At 49.8% G+C, this 17,795-nt stretch overlaps 1 protein-coding gene across 1 annotated transcript; it reads left to right on the top strand.

The window, feature by feature from the left end:
* The first annotated feature begins 662 nt into the window (after positions 1-662).
* On the top strand, positions 663-3,160 carry RPL8 (ribosomal protein L8). The gene is made up of 6 exons (XM_066265414.1): positions 663-734; positions 974-1,120; positions 1,200-1,341; positions 1,576-1,794; positions 2,655-2,770; positions 2,964-3,160. Exons 2-6 carry the CDS (start codon positions 983-985, stop codon positions 3,120-3,122), a joined length of 774 nt encoding a protein of 257 aa, XP_066121511.1. The 5' UTR covers positions 663-734; positions 974-982; the 3' UTR covers positions 3,123-3,160.
* Positions 3,161-17,795: the final 14,635 nt, after the last annotated feature.

Below are 17,795 nucleotides of genomic sequence, written 5' to 3'. Positions count from 1 at the left end.
CCTGCAACCCTGGTATGTCCGGAGGACACTCTAACCAACTGAGTGCATGTCTTCACACACAAAGGCTTCCTGCAACCACAAACCCTGTTGTCGGTGCAAGAGGGAAGGAAGCCATGTTAGACATTCAAGTTCTGAATGTCAGCTCTGGATTCACGGTCGTTGTCAGTGAAGTCACTGCTGGATTCCCAGTGCCCACACTCCCCAAGGGAGGGGAGTAATCCGGGAGATCTTCATGAGGATTGGGCGCCTCTCTATCCTCCTCCCGCCCCGCACGCAGGACGACCCCACAGTGGTTGAATAATAAGCGGCCAGAATCAGACGTCTGGGAACCCCGGCCTGGCCATACTATGCGCCTGCGCAAAAACCCCTAGGACAGCCTGACCTGTGGGGGCACAGTGGATAAAGTGTGGACCTGGAATGCTGAGGTCGCCAGTTCGAAACCCCAGGCTTGCCTGGTCAAGGCACATATGGGAGTTGATGCTTCCTGCTCCTCCCCCTGTTCTCTCTGTCTCTTTCCTCTCTCTCTCTCCCCTCTCTTTCTAATAAAAATTAATTTAAAAACAAAAACAAAAACCCCTAGGACAGGAGAGGCGAGGTAGGCCTACAATTCCCGGCGTGCCGTGTGCCGCGGTCGCGGTGCCTACCCGGAAGTTAAAGTGGCTTTCGACCCCGCCCCGGAAGATAAAGTAACTCGCAGGGACCGCGGAACCTCTTTCGGCCGCGCTGGGCAGCAGGTAGGCTATGTTTCTAGCCAGGCGACTCTCGTGTCATCCACCGCCATCCACCACCATCCGCCGCCCTGGGGCCCGCGGAGGACCCAGGCCGGCTGCTGAGAGGATGCCGCAGTGCACGGCCTGGGATGGGGGAGTGGCGGGGTTGGAGACTGGAGAGACGAGCCTGGGGAAAGGGCAGCCTGAAGCCGGGTGGCGGAAGTGCCTAGTCCGCCCGGTCGCTGATTGTGGGCTTCCTCCAGACTGCCGCCATGGGCCGCGTGATTCGTGGGCAGAGGAAGGGCGCCGGCTCCGTGTTTCGCGCGCACGTGAAACACCGCAAGGGCGCCGCGCGCCTGCGCGCCGTGGACTTCGCGGAGAGGCACGGCTACATCAAAGGCATTGTGAAGGTCCGGGGCGCCGGTCGGGGCGGGTGGGGGCACGCGGCGCCACCCCGGGACCCCGCGCTTACGCCTCCTCGCCCCGCAGGACATCATTCACGACCCCGGCCGCGGCGCTCCCCTCGCCAAGGTGGTCTTCCGGGACCCGTATCGCTTTAAGAAGCGGACGGAGCTGTTCATCGCCGCCGAAGGCATCCACACGGGCCAGTTCGTGTACTGTGGCAAGAAGGGTAAGTGTCGCGCCTGCTGTGGGTGGACGGGGTCCAGGAAGACACCTCAGCTGGTCAGTCCTGCTGCGCCGGATGTAGCCATTGGGGTTTCTGGAGAAGGGAGGAGACCAGTGGAGTATTGCACTGGGTTTTTTTAGGGATGCTGGGTGGAGGGAGTGGACTCGGATTGCCTCTATCAGTCGTTAAGACACCGATCTTACCATGCTCCCTGCCTCGTGTTCCTTTGCCTTGTAGCTCAGCTGAACATTGGCAATGTACTCCCCGTGGGCACCATGCCCGAGGGCACCATCGTGTGTTGTTTGGAGGAGAAGCCTGGTGACCGGGGCAAGCTGGCCCGAGCCTCCGGGAACTATGCCACCGTCATCTCCCACAACCCCGAGACCAAAAAGACCCGAGTGAAGCTACCCTCTGGCTCCAAGAAGGTCATTTCCTCGGCCAACAGAGCTGTGGTTGGTGAGTGGCAGGCAGCAGTTGAATGCTGTGGCTCCCCGGTGAACAGCTAGCAGGTAGATCTGGGCCATAGAACCCAGCTGCCCACTCCACTAACGGGTAGTCTTTCTAAGCTTGAGCACGTAGGTAGTCTCTTGTGTTGTAATATTTGTAAAGTGGGCACGGTGGCACCTACCCCACTGCTGGTTGGGAGTTGAAGGAGACTAGGTTTAACTGACTAGGACTTGTCTGTATTTTTGCAAAACTTGGACTTGTGTGATTTTTGTCCTTACATTCATCTGTTAACAGCCTTGTCAGAAATGTGTGATTTCCCCTAAAACTCACCCAGTAAGTGCATTAGGAAGGATTTGCATCCAGGTTTGTTCGCTGTGCTGTTTTGGCAACACCTTCAATGCATTTGATAAACCGCGTCCTGCATGGGTGGGCCGGGGGAACTTAAGGGAGCAGGGTTCACAGAATGAGCAAACTGGCTGAGATGTGGTAGAGTGGGTCAGCTGTCATGTTGGGGTTGGGGTTCGGAGGTTGAGTGACCTGCCCAGTGTCAGCCACGGTGGAGGGTGAGGGCTTCCCAGAGGACCTTGTATTGGGGTAGGTGTTCCAGACGATGTGGGCAAAGGTCTCGCTTGGCACCCTGTGGAGCCTGAAGAAACTTGTTGTCAGTTGACAGACTGCAAAGGGTCTTCCTGCTGGATGGTGGTGGCCAAGTGTTAGTGGGGCTTCTGTGAACCTCATGGTGACATGTGACAGGACAGAAAGAAGGTGGTCAGTGCAGTGGGTGAGGTGCTGATAAAGACTCAGTAGCAGATATTTTGTCTGATGGGAGGGTGTGGCTTATTTTTCTGAAGTGCCTGATCTCCCCATAGGTGTGGTGGCTGGAGGTGGCCGCATTGACAAGCCCATCCTGAAGGCTGGCCGTGCCTACCACAAGTATAAGGCAAAGAGGAATTGCTGGCCACGTGTGCGTGGTGTGGCCATGAATGTAAGTGCCCCCGAAATAGGCAGTGGGGTGTTCAGGGTACAGGGACTGAGGATGGTTGGCCAGGTCCCTTCCTGGAATGTCTCCTTCCCTCTGTTGAGGGATGTGGTGTGACCCTGTTGGTGATGGTTCACAGGCACAGACCTGTGCTAGGTTTGGGGTCGCTTCAACATTAACACTATTTCTCTGCTTGCAGCCTGTGGAGCATCCGTTTGGAGGTGGCAACCACCAGCACATTGGCAAACCCTCCACCATCCGCAGAGATGCCCCTGCTGGCCGCAAAGTGGGTCTCATTGCTGCCCGTCGGACTGGGCGTCTGCGGGGAACCAAGACTGTGCAAGAGAAAGAGAACTAGGGTTGGGGGTTCAATAAAGCTTGTCCTCCTGCCTCTAAGCTGTTCCAGCCTGTGGTTTTTTTTTTTGTTTTGTTTTTTATATTTTATTTATTGATTTTTTTTTTAGAGAGAGAGGAGTGAGAGAGAGAGACAGAGAGAGAAGGGGGAGGAGCAGGAAGCATCAACTCCCATATGTGCCTCGACCAGGCAAGCCCAAGATTTCCAACCGGCGACCTCAGTGTTCCAGGTCGATGCTTTATCCCACTGCGCCACCACAGGTCAGGCCCAGCCTGTGGTTTTAAGAGGGAAGGGTCTGGCCTGACCAGGTGGTGATGCAGTGGGTAAAGCTCGCACCTAGGACACTGAAGGCCCAGGTTCGAAACCCTGAGGTCGCTGGCTGAACGCAGTGTCATCAGTTCGAGTGTGAGATCATAGACTTGACTCCATGGTTGCTGGCTTGAGCAAGGGGTTACTAGTTTGGCTTGACCCCCTGGTCAAGGCATGTATCAGAAAGCAATCAATGAACAACTAAAGTGCTGCTACAACCAAGTTGATGCTTCTTATCTCCCTTCCTGTCTTAGTCTTTCACGTGGGGGAAAAAAAAAAGTAATGGTCCTGCAGGGAGGAGCAATAAGTAGAGGCAGCTCTGGAGAAGGAAGTGGGCCTAGGTTCCATCGCCTGGGTTCTTGGTACCCTACTAACACCGGGAACACGGGGTTCTACACAAAGCAGGGAAGTCCACTTGTGTTAATGAACTTGTTTTGAGCACTGGGAGAATCTAGGTGAGGGTTGTGGGTGTGGATGCTTTTTGGTGGGTGGTGGTCTGAAGCCATGCATTGGACAGCAGGGGAACTCCTGTGATGAGAGGGCTGGGAGGTTCTTAGAAAAAAGGGGTTTCCCATTGGTCCACAGCTGATGGTACCTTGTCCCAGTTTGTGACAGTTTAGTCAAAGATGATAGAACCAGAGAAGGTGCTGTTGAGTAGACACCAATATGAAAGTGGAGGCCTGTCAGTCAGGACTAGGGCATACTCCAAAGAACCCTCAGCTGACTGGTGTCCTTGTGAGCAAGTGGAAGGTGCAGCAGGGCACAGGCAAATTAGGCGGTTCCCTGCCGGCTAGAAGGCACTGGCTGGTAGTCTCTGTGGTCACCTGCCTGAGTTAGTGTGAGAGCTGGTCACCTCAGAGCTGTTCATGAGGCTGTGCTGTGCCTCCGCTGTCACAGGCCAGCCTGTCTTCAGTGTTAACCTCATTTCTAGTGCTCAGCCTTGCTTTCTTTTGCCCCACCTGCCGCTGGCCATTCACCGCACCTGTGCAGTGACCGCAGCAGGTTTAGGATCTCATGGGCAGAGAAGGCAGGAGGGCAATGTTTCTGGAGAAAAGAACATTAATCCTGGTCACCTGGACGGAAACCTGCCTCAGCATTACTGTATCCTTTTGCTAGAGTGGCCGGGGCCTTTGCCAAGAGACTGGCCATGGGAGGGGGGTACTGCAGAAGCAGTTGAGTGCCTGAGGAGGCCCTTTGTTTAGTGTGGATTCTGGGCCCATTTACAGGGTTGGGACTAAGGACAGGATTAAACTCTAAAACAGCTTTGACTAGTGAGCATCCCCTTCACTTCCTGGTGGTCACATGGCCCTGGTGAATGGTGTGGTTTTCTGCAAAAGAAAGCCTACTTTTTTCTTGGTTTTAGTTCTTTCAGCAGTTCACTAGAGAAGAATTTTCACTGAATAAGAATGACTGACCTGGCCAGCTAGCTCAAACTGTCATCCAGATATGACAAGGTTGAAGGTTCGATCCCTGGTCAGGGCACATGCAAGTATCAACCAAATGAAATAAGGAACAACAAATTGATGTTTGTCCCTTCCTCTCTAAAAAATAAATTTTAAAGCAGGTACAAAAAGTACTGTAATCTGTTAATCATCGAAATTGGTCACTAAACCCTCAGTCTTGCCTCGGCTGCCACCTGGTGGCCCCGTTCCTGGCAAGTCGGGCCAACAAGACGTAGGACTGTTTCGCAGAGCGGACAGGACTCGAGGGGCGTGGTTTAAGTTACTTCCGGTTGGTTTCGATTGGCGGGGTGGACGGGGCAGGCGGGGCCTGGCCCGGCAGCGGGTTCTCTGCGCCTCTGCGGTGAGTGTGGGCGGGGCCGAGCTGGGAGGGGCAGGGGCGCGAACCTCGCGGTAGGCCGCACCTCCAGCCCGGGGCCCCTGGAAGGCTCCAAACCCGAGCCAGCCTCCTGCCCTGGCCCGGCGGCTCCCCGCCTGACTCCCCCCAGGTCGCCCCGCGGGCCTGTCGGAGACCCAGGCCCGCGCTGTCCTTTCCCTTCCGAAGCTTCCCGGCTCCGCCCGGGTCCTCCTGGCACCGGGGCTCCGCATTGCCTTCCTCACTGGGCCTGCAGCTCCGGGCAGTCGACGCCAACACACTTTCTGTTCATCGCCCCCGGCCCCCGAGCTCCCCCTGCCCCCGGCCCCCGAGCAGACGCCTACCTCCCCCGGCTCCCGAGCTCCCCCGGCCCCCGAGCTCCCCCTGCCCCCGGCCCCCGAGCGGACGGCCGCCTCCCCCGGCCCCCGAGCTCCCCCTGCCCCCGGCCCCCGAGCGGACGCCCGCCTCCCCCGGCCCCCGAGCTCCCCCTGCCCCTGGCGCCCAAGCGGACGCCCGCCTCCCCCGGCCCCCGAGCTCCCCCTGCCCCCGGCCCCCGAGCGGACGCCTACCTCCCCCGGCTCCCGAGCTCCCCCTGCCCCCGGCCTCCGAGCGGACGCCCGCCTCCCCCGGCCTCCGAGCGGACTCCCGCCTCCCCCGGCCCCCGAGCTCCCCCTGCCCCCGGCCCCCGAGCAGACCCCCGGCTCCCGAGCTCCCCCGGCCCCCGAGCGGTCGCCCGCCTCCTCCGGCCCCCGAGTTCCCCCGGCCACCGGCTGAGAAAATACAGAAGGAATTAGCAAACGCCCATGACTGAGCCACGTTTATTCAAGCCCGCCCCTTTTGAAAAATAATACTCTGAAAGTGAAATTACTCAGAGACCCAGCATCCCAGGGCATTGGCTTCCTTAGGCAGCCCCTAATTTTTATCGTTGATATTAGAGGAGGGGGCGCACGAGAATTATCAACTGATAGTCGTTTCACTCTAACCTGTTCATCGGTTGCTTCTCGCTTGTGTCTTGATCGACGAGCCCAGGGTTTTGAACCTGGAACCTCAGCATTCCAGGTGGACGCTTTTCCACTGTGCCCCCACAGGCCAGGCAAAAGATTGTTTTATGTATTGACAGGAACATCAAGCGCCCCCCCCTTTAATTTTTTTTTTTTTTATTGATTTTTATGCGATAGGAGAGAGGGGCAGGGAGCGAGGATAGTTGCTTCACTCGACTTGTTCGTTGCTTCCTGTTGCTTGTCCTCTGTGCCTTGACCCGGCAAGCCCAGTACCTTGAACCTGTAACCTCGGCATCCCAGGTCCACCATAAGCCAGTCCCCCACCCTTTTTTTTTTTTAGGCAGTGAGAGAGACAGGAAGGGGAGAGATGAGAAGCATTGATGTAGTTGCGGCACCTTAGTTGTTCGTTGTTTGCTTCTGGCACCCGCCTTGACTGGGGGGCTCAAGTCAGAAACCATGAGAATGGGATCAAATCAGCCACCATGGGATCATTTCAGTGATCCCACATTCAAGCTAGTAACCCTGTGCTGAAGCTGATGAGCTGGCGCTCAAGCTGGCGACCTTAGGGTTTTGAACCTGGGACTTAGCCTACCAGATCAACGCTCTTGTCTACTGTGTCACCACAGATCGGACTCTTGTATTATTTTCCATGTAAATAACTGTAAACCTACTTTTGTTCTACTCTTATTTCTTCAATCTATGGGGAGTAAAGTCTGGTTTTATATTTCACTCATTCTTTTTTTTTTTTTTCCTGAAGTTGGAAATGGGGAGGCAGTCAGACAGACTCCCGCATGCGTCCGACTGGGATCTACCTGGCATGCCCACCAGGGGGCGATGCTCTGCCCATCCGGGGCATCTCTTTGCCACAATCAGAGCCATTCTAGCGCCTGAGGCAGAGGCCACAGAGCCATCCTCAGCGCCCGGGCCAACTTTGCTCCAATGGAGCCTTGGCTGTGGGAGGGGAAGAGAGAGACAGAGAGGAAGGAGAGGGGGAGGGGTGGAGAAGCAGATGAACACTTCTCCTGTGTGCCCTGGCTGGGAATCGAACCCGGGACTCCTGCACGCCAGGCCGACGCTCTACTACTGAGCCAACTAGCCAGGGCCTTCACTCATTCTTATTGACATTGAAAATATTTTCAGATGTTTATTGAACAGTTTCTTTTCTTTCTTTTTTTTAAGAATTTATTTGTGTATTTATTTTTTTAGAGAGAGGAGAGAAAGAGAAAGGTGGGGGGGGGGCAGGAAGCGTCAGCTTGCATGCCATTGCTTCTCAAATGTGACCCGGCAAGCTGAAGGTCTGGAACCAGTGACCTCAGCCTTCCAGGCTGATGCCTTATCCACTACACCACTAAAGGCCAAGAATGAGTGCCTGTTTTTGGTTGCTGATTGCAAGTATAAGAAAATGGTACTAATTACTCTGTACTGACCTCACATATGGCAGTCCTGTCAAACTCATTATTCCAACAGTGTGTTGATACTCTTGGATTTTCTCTGTAGATGATCTTAATCATTCTCAAATAATGGTAATTTTGTCTATTCTTTTCCAGTCTATAGGGCTTGGATTTTTCTCCCCATTGTTAAAGAAACAGACTTGAATGCTTGGGACCTGAGGTCTTTGGCCACAATCAGAACCATCGCTGTGTGTGTGGTATGTACTTATTCACCTTTTCTGTTATTTTTTTTTCAACCTATAAGAGAAGGTTTATTTTAGCAAGTCACAGAGGTAGAAGAAATGGGCTCAAGAAACAGTTATAAAGGCAAAAGAAGTAATCTTGGAGCTTAGGCGAGAGAAGGGTCAAGGTAAACGCACCTGGGAGGAAGAAGGAGGAGACGGGAAAGGTGCGAGGTGCTCCCAGGAGGGAGAGCACCCAGTTTTCTGTTCTTTTTGTTTTTAAGTAACAGGAGGGGAGATAGTGAGACAGACTCTCCCAAGCGCCCCAACCAGGATCCACCTGACAACCCTGTGTGGGGCTGATGTTCACAACCAAGTTATTTTTAGCACATGAGGATGACATGCTTGGAGCAACCAAGGTATCCTCAGTGCCCAGAGGCCTACGCTCAAACCAGCCGAGCCACTGGCTACAAGACTGGAAGAGGGAGCGAAGGGAGAGAGAGGGGAAGAGAACAGATGGTCACTTCTCCTGTGTGCCCTGACCGGGAATCAAGCCTGGGACGCCCATACACTGGGCCGGGCTCTGTCCACTGAACCAGCTGCACAGAGCCTCGCTTTTCCGTTCTTAATAGTATTTCCTTTTCCTTCTCTTTTCTGTGGCACCCCTACTCCAGGGCCCCATATTGGACTTACCAGATATTTGTGTTATTAGTGTTTTCAAGGAACCAATACACTGGGAAACAGTTTTTTTTCTTTCATTTTCTGTTGCATGAGGTTTTAGAACTGTTTCTATATATCTTTGCATCGCTGATTCCAAATCTGAAATCTGTTTTTTGGTGCATGCTCTAATTTTTATGCAGTTTTAATTTCTTTTTGTTACAGTTAATGGCATGCACTGGTATTTATTTATTTATTTATTTATTTATTTATTTATGGAGACAGAGAGTCAGAGAGAGGGATAGATAGGGACAAACAGACAGGAATGGAGAGAATTAGTTTCTCGTTGTGCATTGTGACACCTTAGTTGTTCATTGATTGCTTTCTCATATGTGCCTTGACCGTGGGCCTTCAGAAGACCGAGTAACCCCTTGCTCGAGCCAGCGACCTTGGGTCCAAGCTGGTGAACTTTTGCTCAAACCAGATGAGCCCACGCTCAAGCTAGTGGCCTCAGGGTCTCGAACCTGGGTCTTCTGCATCCCAGTCCGATGCTCTATCCACTGCGCCACTGCCTGGTCAGGCTTGTTGGTTTTTATTTATTTATTTTTTTATTTATTCAATTTTTTAGAGAGGAGAGGGAGAGAGAGAGAGAGGAGAGAGGGAGAGGAGAGACAGAGAGAGAGAAGGGGGAGGAGCTGGAAGCATCAACTCCCATATGTGCCTTGACCAGGCAAGCCCAGGGTTTCGAACCGGCGACCTCAGCATTTCCAGGTCAGCGCTTTATTCACTGGGCCACCACAGGTCAGGCTTGTTGGTTTTTAAATTGGAGTTCAAGGGCAATGACTCTTGGATTGAACATAACCACAAGGCAATTAATGTTTTACAAACATCACTTTTACATAATTGTAGTTGTTTTTAAATGTAAAAAATTATTATCTGGTTAAAATACCCTCTTATTTTAAGATTGAATCGTGGTTTCTTTGAGTAGGCGTAAATATAAGAATAGTCCTGACACCTTCTGTTATATATGTGGCTGTTACACATTTCAACGTCAAAGGCGTGAGATTTCATCATTTGTGACACGTGCATATATTGCCTATTTTCAAGTTCTCATTGGCAATCAAGACAAGAATTGGGCTCCTCATATTGTATGTCATAATTGTGAGGAAATGCCCTGGCCGATTGGCTCAGTGGTAGAGCGTCGGCCTGGCGTGCAAAGGTCCCGGGTTCGATTCCCGGCCAGGGCACACAGGAGAAGCGCCCGTCTGCTTCTCCACCCCTCCCCCTCTCCTTCCTCTCTGTCTCTCTCTTCCCCTCCCACAGCCGAGGCTCCATTGGAGCAAGGATGGCCTGGGCGCTGGGGATGGATCTGTGGCCTCTGCCTCAGGCGCTGGAGCGGCTCTGGTTGCAGCATAGTGACGCCCAGGATGGGCAGATAATCGTCCCCTGGTGGGCGTGCCGGGTGGATCCCGGTCGGGCGCATGCGGGAGTCTGTCTGACTGTCTCTCCCCGTTTCTAGCTTCAGAAAAATACAAAAAAAAAAAAAAAAAAAATTGCGAGGAAATGCTTCGTGACTGGACAAATACCTTTTGGTATTCCCATAGTTTGGCGTGAACCTAAGGACCACAGCAGTGACTGTTATTTCTGTCTGATCCATACAAAGGGCAAGAAAAAAACGGCATATGATCACATATCCAAATATTCGTTCAACAATATGACCTATCCCACACTCTGAGACACTCCCAGTTCCAGTTTTCAATGGTTATATTTCTTCTAAGGATGAAGAAAGTGAACATGGTGATCAAGTGTATTTTGATAAGACGTATGAGGAAATGGTTGTAGAATCTGAAGGGTCTTCTTCTGATGTCAAGCAGTCATTAACCCCTCAGCAGCTTAGCCAACCCGAATTGAATGATTTAGTAAGAGATTTGGGCCTATCAAAGAAAGCAGCTGAGTTATTAGCCTCCAGGCTTTGAGAAAAGAATGTACTTCACTGGTCAGCTAAAGTATCCCATTTCAGGAAGTGCGAAGAAATTTTTGTGGACATTTTTTCCGAAGATAAACACTTTGTTTACTGTCATGATATCAATAGTCTTCTCAACCAGCTAGGTGTTACCACTTACAGTCCAACAGAATGGTGGCTATTTCTTGACAGCTCTAAACAGGGTCTGAAATGTGTTCTCCTACACAATGGTAATGTTTATGCAGTGGTTCCAATTGGTTATTCAACTCATCTGCGAGAAGATTATAATTAATGACATAGAAATTGTCCTCGACTTACTGAAGTATGAGGAGCATAACTGGATCATTTATGTGGATCTTAAAATGGTACATTTCCTGCTAGGACAACAGAGAGGTTTCACAAAGTATCCTTGATTTCTGTGTTTATGGGACAGCTGAGCTCGGGAGAAACACTGGACATAGAAGGAGTGGCCAAAACGTGAAGTTCTGAAAGTAGGGATGCAAAATATTGTGAATGAACCTGTAGTTAATCAAGACAGGATCTTGGAGCTGTTAGTGATGAGCAGACTACTGCTGGAGCATCAAATGAGATTGTCCTCAACAAGTACACAAACGCAAGATATACAAATGCACATTTTTGCCTGAATAGAATTTAAATAAGTTTTGCGTACATTTTATGATTAAAATAAGTGTTTTAATATGTTCTATTTCTAAATTGTAGACAAATTCTGATGCAATCATATTTTTTAGTGTATTAGTGTATTTACTGCATTATATAAATTATATTTTCACAAAGATGATGCCCAAGAAGACATTCTACTTCATTATGTTAAACTAAATGTTGAAAATTTTACAATAAGATGAAAAGCTAAAATCTTGAATTGCAAAAAAACTGTAGCTTACAGAGAAAAACTGATGACAGATTTGAGATCAGCACACTCGAGTTAGGTAAGAACAAGTGTTTTTGTGGATGCAACAAAAATTTTGTTCCCAGTATTGAGTTTATTTTCTTGTTGAGATTATGTTTTCTTTCATCTTCTTTTATTTATTTATTTATTTTTAGAGACAGAGAGAGAGACAGAGAGAGGGACAGATAGGGACAGACAGACAGGAATGGAGAGACGAGAAGCATCAATCATTAGTTTTTTGTTGTGCATTGCAACACCTTAGTTGTTCATTGATTGCTTTCTCATATGTGCCTTGACCGCGAGCCTTCAGCAGACCTTGGAGTGGCCGAAACGTGAAGTTCTGAAAGTAGGGATGCAAAATATTGTGAAACTCTTTTTTTTTTTTTTGATTCATTTTAGAAAGGAGAGAGAGAGGGGAGAGAAAGAAGGGGGGAGGAGCAGGAAGCATCAACTCCCATATGTGTCTTGACCAGGCAAGCCCAGGGTTTCAAACCGGCGACCTCAGCATTTCCAGGTCGACGCTTTATCCACTGCGCCACCACAGGTCAGGCCAAAGTAACCTCTTGGTCGAGCCAGCAACCTTGGGTCCACGCTGGTGAGCTTTGCTCAAACCAGATGAGCCTGCGCTCAAACTGGTGACCTTGGGGTCTTGAACCTGAGTCCCCAGCATCCCAGTCCGACACTCTATCCACTGCGCCACCACCTGGTCAGGCAAGTGAAGACATTTGATTCCATCTTTTTTTTTTTAATTTTTCATCAATTCTTTCTTTCTTTTTTTTTTTTTTTTTTTTTTTTTTTTACAGGGACAGAGAGAGAGTCAAGAGAGGGATAGACAGGGATAGACAGACAGGAATGAAGAGAGATGAGAAGCATCAATCATCAGTTTTTCTTTGCAACACCTTAGTTGTTCATTGATTACTTTCTCATATGTGCCTTGACCGCGGGCCTTCAGCAGAGCGAGTAACCCCTTGCTCGAGCCAGCGACCTTGGGTCCAAGCTGGTGAGCTTTTGCTCAAACCAGATGAGCCCACACTCAAGCTGGTGACCTCAGGGTCTCGAACCTGGGTCCCCCACATCCCAGTCCGACACTCTATCCATTGCGCCAATGCCTGGTCAGGCTTTTTCATCAATTTTAAGAGAGAGGAGAGAGAGGGAGGGCAAGGGATAGAGAGAGAAGCATCAATTCGTTGTTCCATTTAGTGCAGTTGTGTACTTACCGGTTGCTTCTTGTATGAACCTTGGCCGGGATCAAACCCACGACCTTGATGTGCCAGGACAACTCTATCTACCGAGCCACCTGGCCACAGTCCCTAGGCCTTTTTTGCTATTTCCACCCTATTTTTCATTTATATGTGTTTTTCTTGGAGGAGGTACTTTCTTTTTTAATAATTTTAAAATTGATTTTAGAGAGGAAGGGGGAGATAGAGAAACATCCACTTGTTTCATTTATTTGTGTGTTCATTGGTTGATTTTTGTATATGTCCTGACCAAGGACTGAACCTTCAACCTTGGCCAGGGTGGGCAGTACATTTTTTTTTTGTATTTTTCTGAAGTTGTAAACAGGGAGGCAGTCAGACAGACTCCCGCATGCACCCGACCAGGATCCACCTGGCATGCCCACCAGGGGGCGATGCTCTGCCCATCTGGGGCATTGTTCTGTTGCAACCAGATCCATTCTAGTGCTTGAGGTGGAGGCCATGGAGCCATCCTCAGTTCCTGGGCAAACTTTGCTCCAATGGAGCCTTGACAGCGGGAAGGGAAGAGAGAGACAGAGAGGAAGGAGAGGGGGAGGGGTAGAGAAGCAGATGGGCGCTTCTCCTGTGTGCCTTGGCCAGGAATCGAACCCGGGACTCCTGCATGCCAGGCGATGCTCTACCACTTAGCCAGCTGGCCAGGGTCGCAGTACATTTTTTTTTTTTTAAAGATTTTTTAAGCCTGACCTGTGGTGGCGCAGTGGATAAAGCATCGACCTGGAAATGTTGAGATCGCCGGTTCGAAACCCTGGGCTTGCCTGGTCAAGGCACATATGGGAGTTGATGCTTCCAGCTCCTCCCTCCTTCTCTCTCTCTGTTTCTCTCTCTCTCTCTCTCTCTCTCTCTCTCCTCTCTAAAAATGAATAAATAAAATTTAAAAAAAAAAGAAATAAAGATTTTTTAAAATTGGCCTGACCAGGCGGTGGAGCAGTGGATAGAGCATCAGACTGGGATGTGGAGGACCAAGGTTCGAGACCCCGAGGTTGCCAGCTTGAGCAAGGGCTCATCTGGTTTGAGCAAAGCTCATCAGCTTGGACCCAAGGTCACTGGCTCGAGCAAGGGGTTACTCGGTCTGCTGTAGCCCCACGGTCAAGGCACATATGAGAAAGCAATCAATGAACAACTAAGGTGTTGCAACAAAAAACTGATGATTGATGCTTCTCATCTCTCCGTTCCTGTCTGTCTGTCCCTATCTATTCCTCTCTCTGACTCTTTCTCTGTCTCTGTAAAAATAAATAAATAAATAAATAAAAACAAAAAAAACCCCTAAAGAATGTGGTTTGACAAATTTTCTGGCTACTTGGTTTTGGCTTACAAGGGCTTATAACACAAGTTGGTGACACTTTCAAAAGGGCCAAGATCAAGCCCATCTAGGGAGGGCGACAGCATGAGCAAAAGGCCCCACGGGTTTTAGGTGTTTCTGCAGGCCATTTTGGGAGTCACTCCTGGGCATCTGGTGTGCTGACTCCTTGCAGCTGTCCTGTTGTCTCTTAGCTCACAAGAGAGGCTCTTCAGGAGCAATGTCGTTTCAGACCATAAACTGCTTGTGGATTAATAATTGTGGATAGCTCTGGGCACCTGGCAGTGAGTCAGTAGATCAACTTCTGGGGTCAGAGGGTCAGAGAGCTGAAGCCACTGGCCTGTCTCAAGTCAGCATCCCTGGGTTATAGCAAATGACATCCGTCCCGATGAGCACAGTGAGGCCATGTGAGGTCACGCTCACAGCATGCATGCTTGGTGCTCATGATCTAAGTCTTGTGGCTGATCCTGTGCACATCCCTGAACAGAGACCCAAGCAGGACATCAGATCTGAGCCACAGGGCCGCTGAGAGCTGGATCTGGGCCCTCCCACCCATGTCGTTGGGGCTGGGCCAGTCTGAGTGTGCCCCATAGGGCTAGTGAACTCTAAGCCAGGGGTTGGGAACCTTTTTGGCTGAGAGAGCCATGAACACCACATATTTTAAAATGTAATTCTGTGAGAGCCATACAATATGTTTAATACTAAATACAAGTAAACGTGTGCATTTTATGTAAGACTAACACTTTTAAAATACAATAAGTCTCTGAATTCTTTTTAATAACGTTGTTATACTGTTGCTAACCAGTGATGAATAAAGTACTTCTTACCATTAATGCAACTCCTGGTGCTGCATGATTTTGCTGATGGCTTTGTAGTCTGGTTGATAAGTGATGAGGTTAAGCTTCATGCAGGCGTTGAGACTTCCATCTGTTAAATGTGATCATAGGTTGATCTTAATGTTCTTTAGATGTGAGAAAGACTGCTCACATGCATATGTAGAGCCAGACATTGTCAGTACAGCAATACTTACACGCTGCAGTGTGTGCTATGTGATGGGAAGCGCGTTCCAAGCTTTGACAATCAGCTGGTCCACAGGTTGAAGTTTTTTCATTTTTCCCCACTTGTGTTTGCTTGCCAACTCTGCTTGCTGTCATGCAAGTCTTTCCAAATCATCATTCAGTGACTTGAACTTATTTACCCACATGTCTGAGGCCTTCAGGTCAGCAGCTTGTAGATCAAAATCTCTGATGGAGACACTGGGGATGTAACTCAGGTCAGCGCTGTCCACTGCACACTTGTGTGTGATGAACTTAAAAAGATGAGTGTGGCCTGACCTGTGGTGGCGCAGTGGATAAAGCGTCGACCTGGAAATGCTGAGGTCGCCGGTTCGAAATCCTGGGCTTGCCTGGTCAAGGCATATATAGGAGTTGATGCTTCCAGCTCCTCCCCCCTTCTCTCTCTCTGTCTCTCTCTCCTCTTTCTCCCTCTCTGTCTCTCTCTCTCTCTCCCTTTCTCTCTCCTCTCTAAAAATGAATTAAAAAAAAAAAAGAAAAAAGACAAATACACTCACAAAATTCTCCAAAGCGCGCTTTGAATGACTTCAGGAGATTAGATGTGAAGTCCACTAGCTGCTGGAGATCAAGATGTTGAGCAGGGTCACTTGCTGTGCATGCATCTTTAAACTCTCCCAGTTTTTCAAAGTGTAGTAAACGACCTGTTTCAATGTTGGCGATGAAGAGTTCCAGCTTGTTTTCAAATGCAAACACGGCTTGTTGAAGGGATAAGACTGTATTTCCAACACCTTGCAGTTTCACATTGAGCTGGTTCAGATGTTCAGTCATGTCCATGAGACAGTAGAACTTCAGGAGCCACTCAGTGTTAGCTAACTCAGGATGCTCAACGTTTTTCATTTCAAAAAAAGTCTGGATTTTGCTCAGACAAGCCGCGAAACGGCTGAGCACCTTCCCTCTTGACAACCAATGCACATTGCTGTGCAGAAGCAGACCAGGATAATTATTCCCAACTTCATCCAGCAGTGTTTTAAACTGGTGATCATTGAAAGCTCAGGCAACAATAAAGTTGACCACTCGAATGACCAGTGACATCACCTCACCAAACTGCTCGCCACACATCTGAGCACAAAGCGCCTCCTGATGTGAGATGCAGTGAAAACTTAGGGTGTTTCTTTTCATGTTCATGAAGAAGTGCTACAAATCCTCTGTTTTTCCCCACCATGCACGGAGCACCATCAGTACACACCGAAATAAGTTTATCCATTGGTAGATTTTTTTCTTTAGCGAACTCAGTGAAAGACTTGAATAAATCCTACCCTCTTGTTGTCTCTTTCATAGGCAAAACAGCAGACTTTCCTCACGTAGTGTGTCACCGACAGCATACCTTGCAATCACACTGAAGTGGGATAAATGGCTTACATCTGTTGACTCATCCAAAGTGAGAGAAAATAATGGTGCTGCATTTATGTCCTTCACTTGTGTTGCCTCAATTTGATTTGCCATCATGATGGTACGATTGTGAACAGTTCTTGCCGACAGAGGCATGTCTTTTATTCATTTGATTGTCTTGTCTTTATCCGAAAAGTTGTCAAAAAGTTCACTGGCAACGTTAAGCATGAATGTTTTGGCATACTCCCCATCTGTGAATGGCTTTCCATTTCTCACAACTGCTAAAGCACCAGCAAAGCTAGCTGAATTCCAGTCACCTTGTTGGGTCTAAACACAGTTGCTGCTGACTAGCTTGTACTCTGCACAGTAGCTCTTGACATGTTTTCTTTTTTTTTTTGTATTTTTCTGAAGCTGGAAACGGGGAGAGACAGTCAGACAGACTCCCGCATGCGCCCGACCGGGATCCACCCGGCACGCCCACCGGGGCGATGCTCTGCCCACCAGGGGGCGATGCTCTGCCCCTCCGGGGCGTTGCTCTGCCAGGACCAGAGCCACTCTAGCGCTTGGGGCAGAGGCCAAGGAGCCATCCCCAGCGCCCGGGCCATCTTTGCTCCAATGGAGCCTCGGCTGCGGGAGGGGAAGAGAGAGACAGAGAGGAAGGAGGGAAGGGGGTGGAGAAGCAAATGGGCGCCTCTCCCATGTGCCCTGGCCGGGAATCGAACCCGGGTTCCCTGCACGCCAGGCCGACGCTCTACCGCTGAGCCAACAGGCCAGGGCCTTATTTTTTATTTTCATTTTTTAAATACTTTATTGATTTTACAGAGACAGGAGAGAAAGGGGAGCATGGAATGGGAAGTAACAACTCATAGTTGTTTCAGGCTAGTTGTTCATTGCTTGCTTGTGGTATGTGCCTTGACCAGGGAAGCCCAGGGTTTCGAACCAGCAACCTTGGCATTCCAGACTGAAGGTTTATCCACTGCGCCACCACAGGCCAGGCAAGAAGTGCCGCTTTATATTTGATCGATGCAATTTTTTTTTTTTAACAGGGACAGAGAGAGAGTCAAAGAGAGGGAGAGCTAGGGACAGACAGACGGAACGGAGAGAGATGAGAAGCATCAATCTTCCAAGTTTTCGTGTCGACACCTTAATTGTTCATTGATTGCTTTTTCATATGTGCCTTGACCGTGGGCCTTCAGCAGACCGAGTATCCTCTTGCTCGAGCCAGCGACCTTGGGTCCAAGCTGGTGAGCTTTTTGCTTAAGCCAGATGAGCACGCGCTCAAGCTGGCAACCTCAGGGTCTTGAACCTGGGTTTTTCCACATCCCAGTCCGACACTCTATCCACTGCTCCACTGCCTGGTCAGGCTTATCGATGCAATTTTATCATTGCATATTAGACACACTGCAGTACCTGCTCTCTCCACAAAGGCGAATTCCTCTGTCCATTCCTGCTGAAAA

The sequence above is a fragment of the Saccopteryx bilineata genome, chromosome 3 (assembly GCF_036850765.1).
Source record: "Saccopteryx bilineata isolate mSacBil1 chromosome 3, mSacBil1_pri_phased_curated, whole genome shotgun sequence".
Lineage (NCBI taxonomy): Eukaryota > Metazoa > Chordata > Mammalia > Chiroptera > Emballonuridae > Saccopteryx > Saccopteryx bilineata.
This window is presented reverse-complemented; position numbering and strand designations above follow the sequence as displayed.

What these genes read in the sequence shown, in the direction of transcription:
- RPL8 (XM_066265414.1), top strand. Translation starts at nt 983, where the DNA reads ATGGGCCGCGTGATTCGTGGGCAGAGGAAGGGCGCCGGCTCCGTGTTT. An exon ending in CGTGTACTGTGGCAAGAAGG is followed by an intron (nt 1,342 to 1,575) that starts GTAAGTGTCGCG and finishes TTTGCCTTGTAG; the next exon opens with CTCAGCTGAACATTGGCAAT. An exon ending in TGCGTGGTGTGGCCATGAAT is followed by an intron (nt 2,771 to 2,963) that starts GTAAGTGCCCCC and finishes CTCTGCTTGCAG; the next exon opens with CCTGTGGAGCATCCGTTTGG.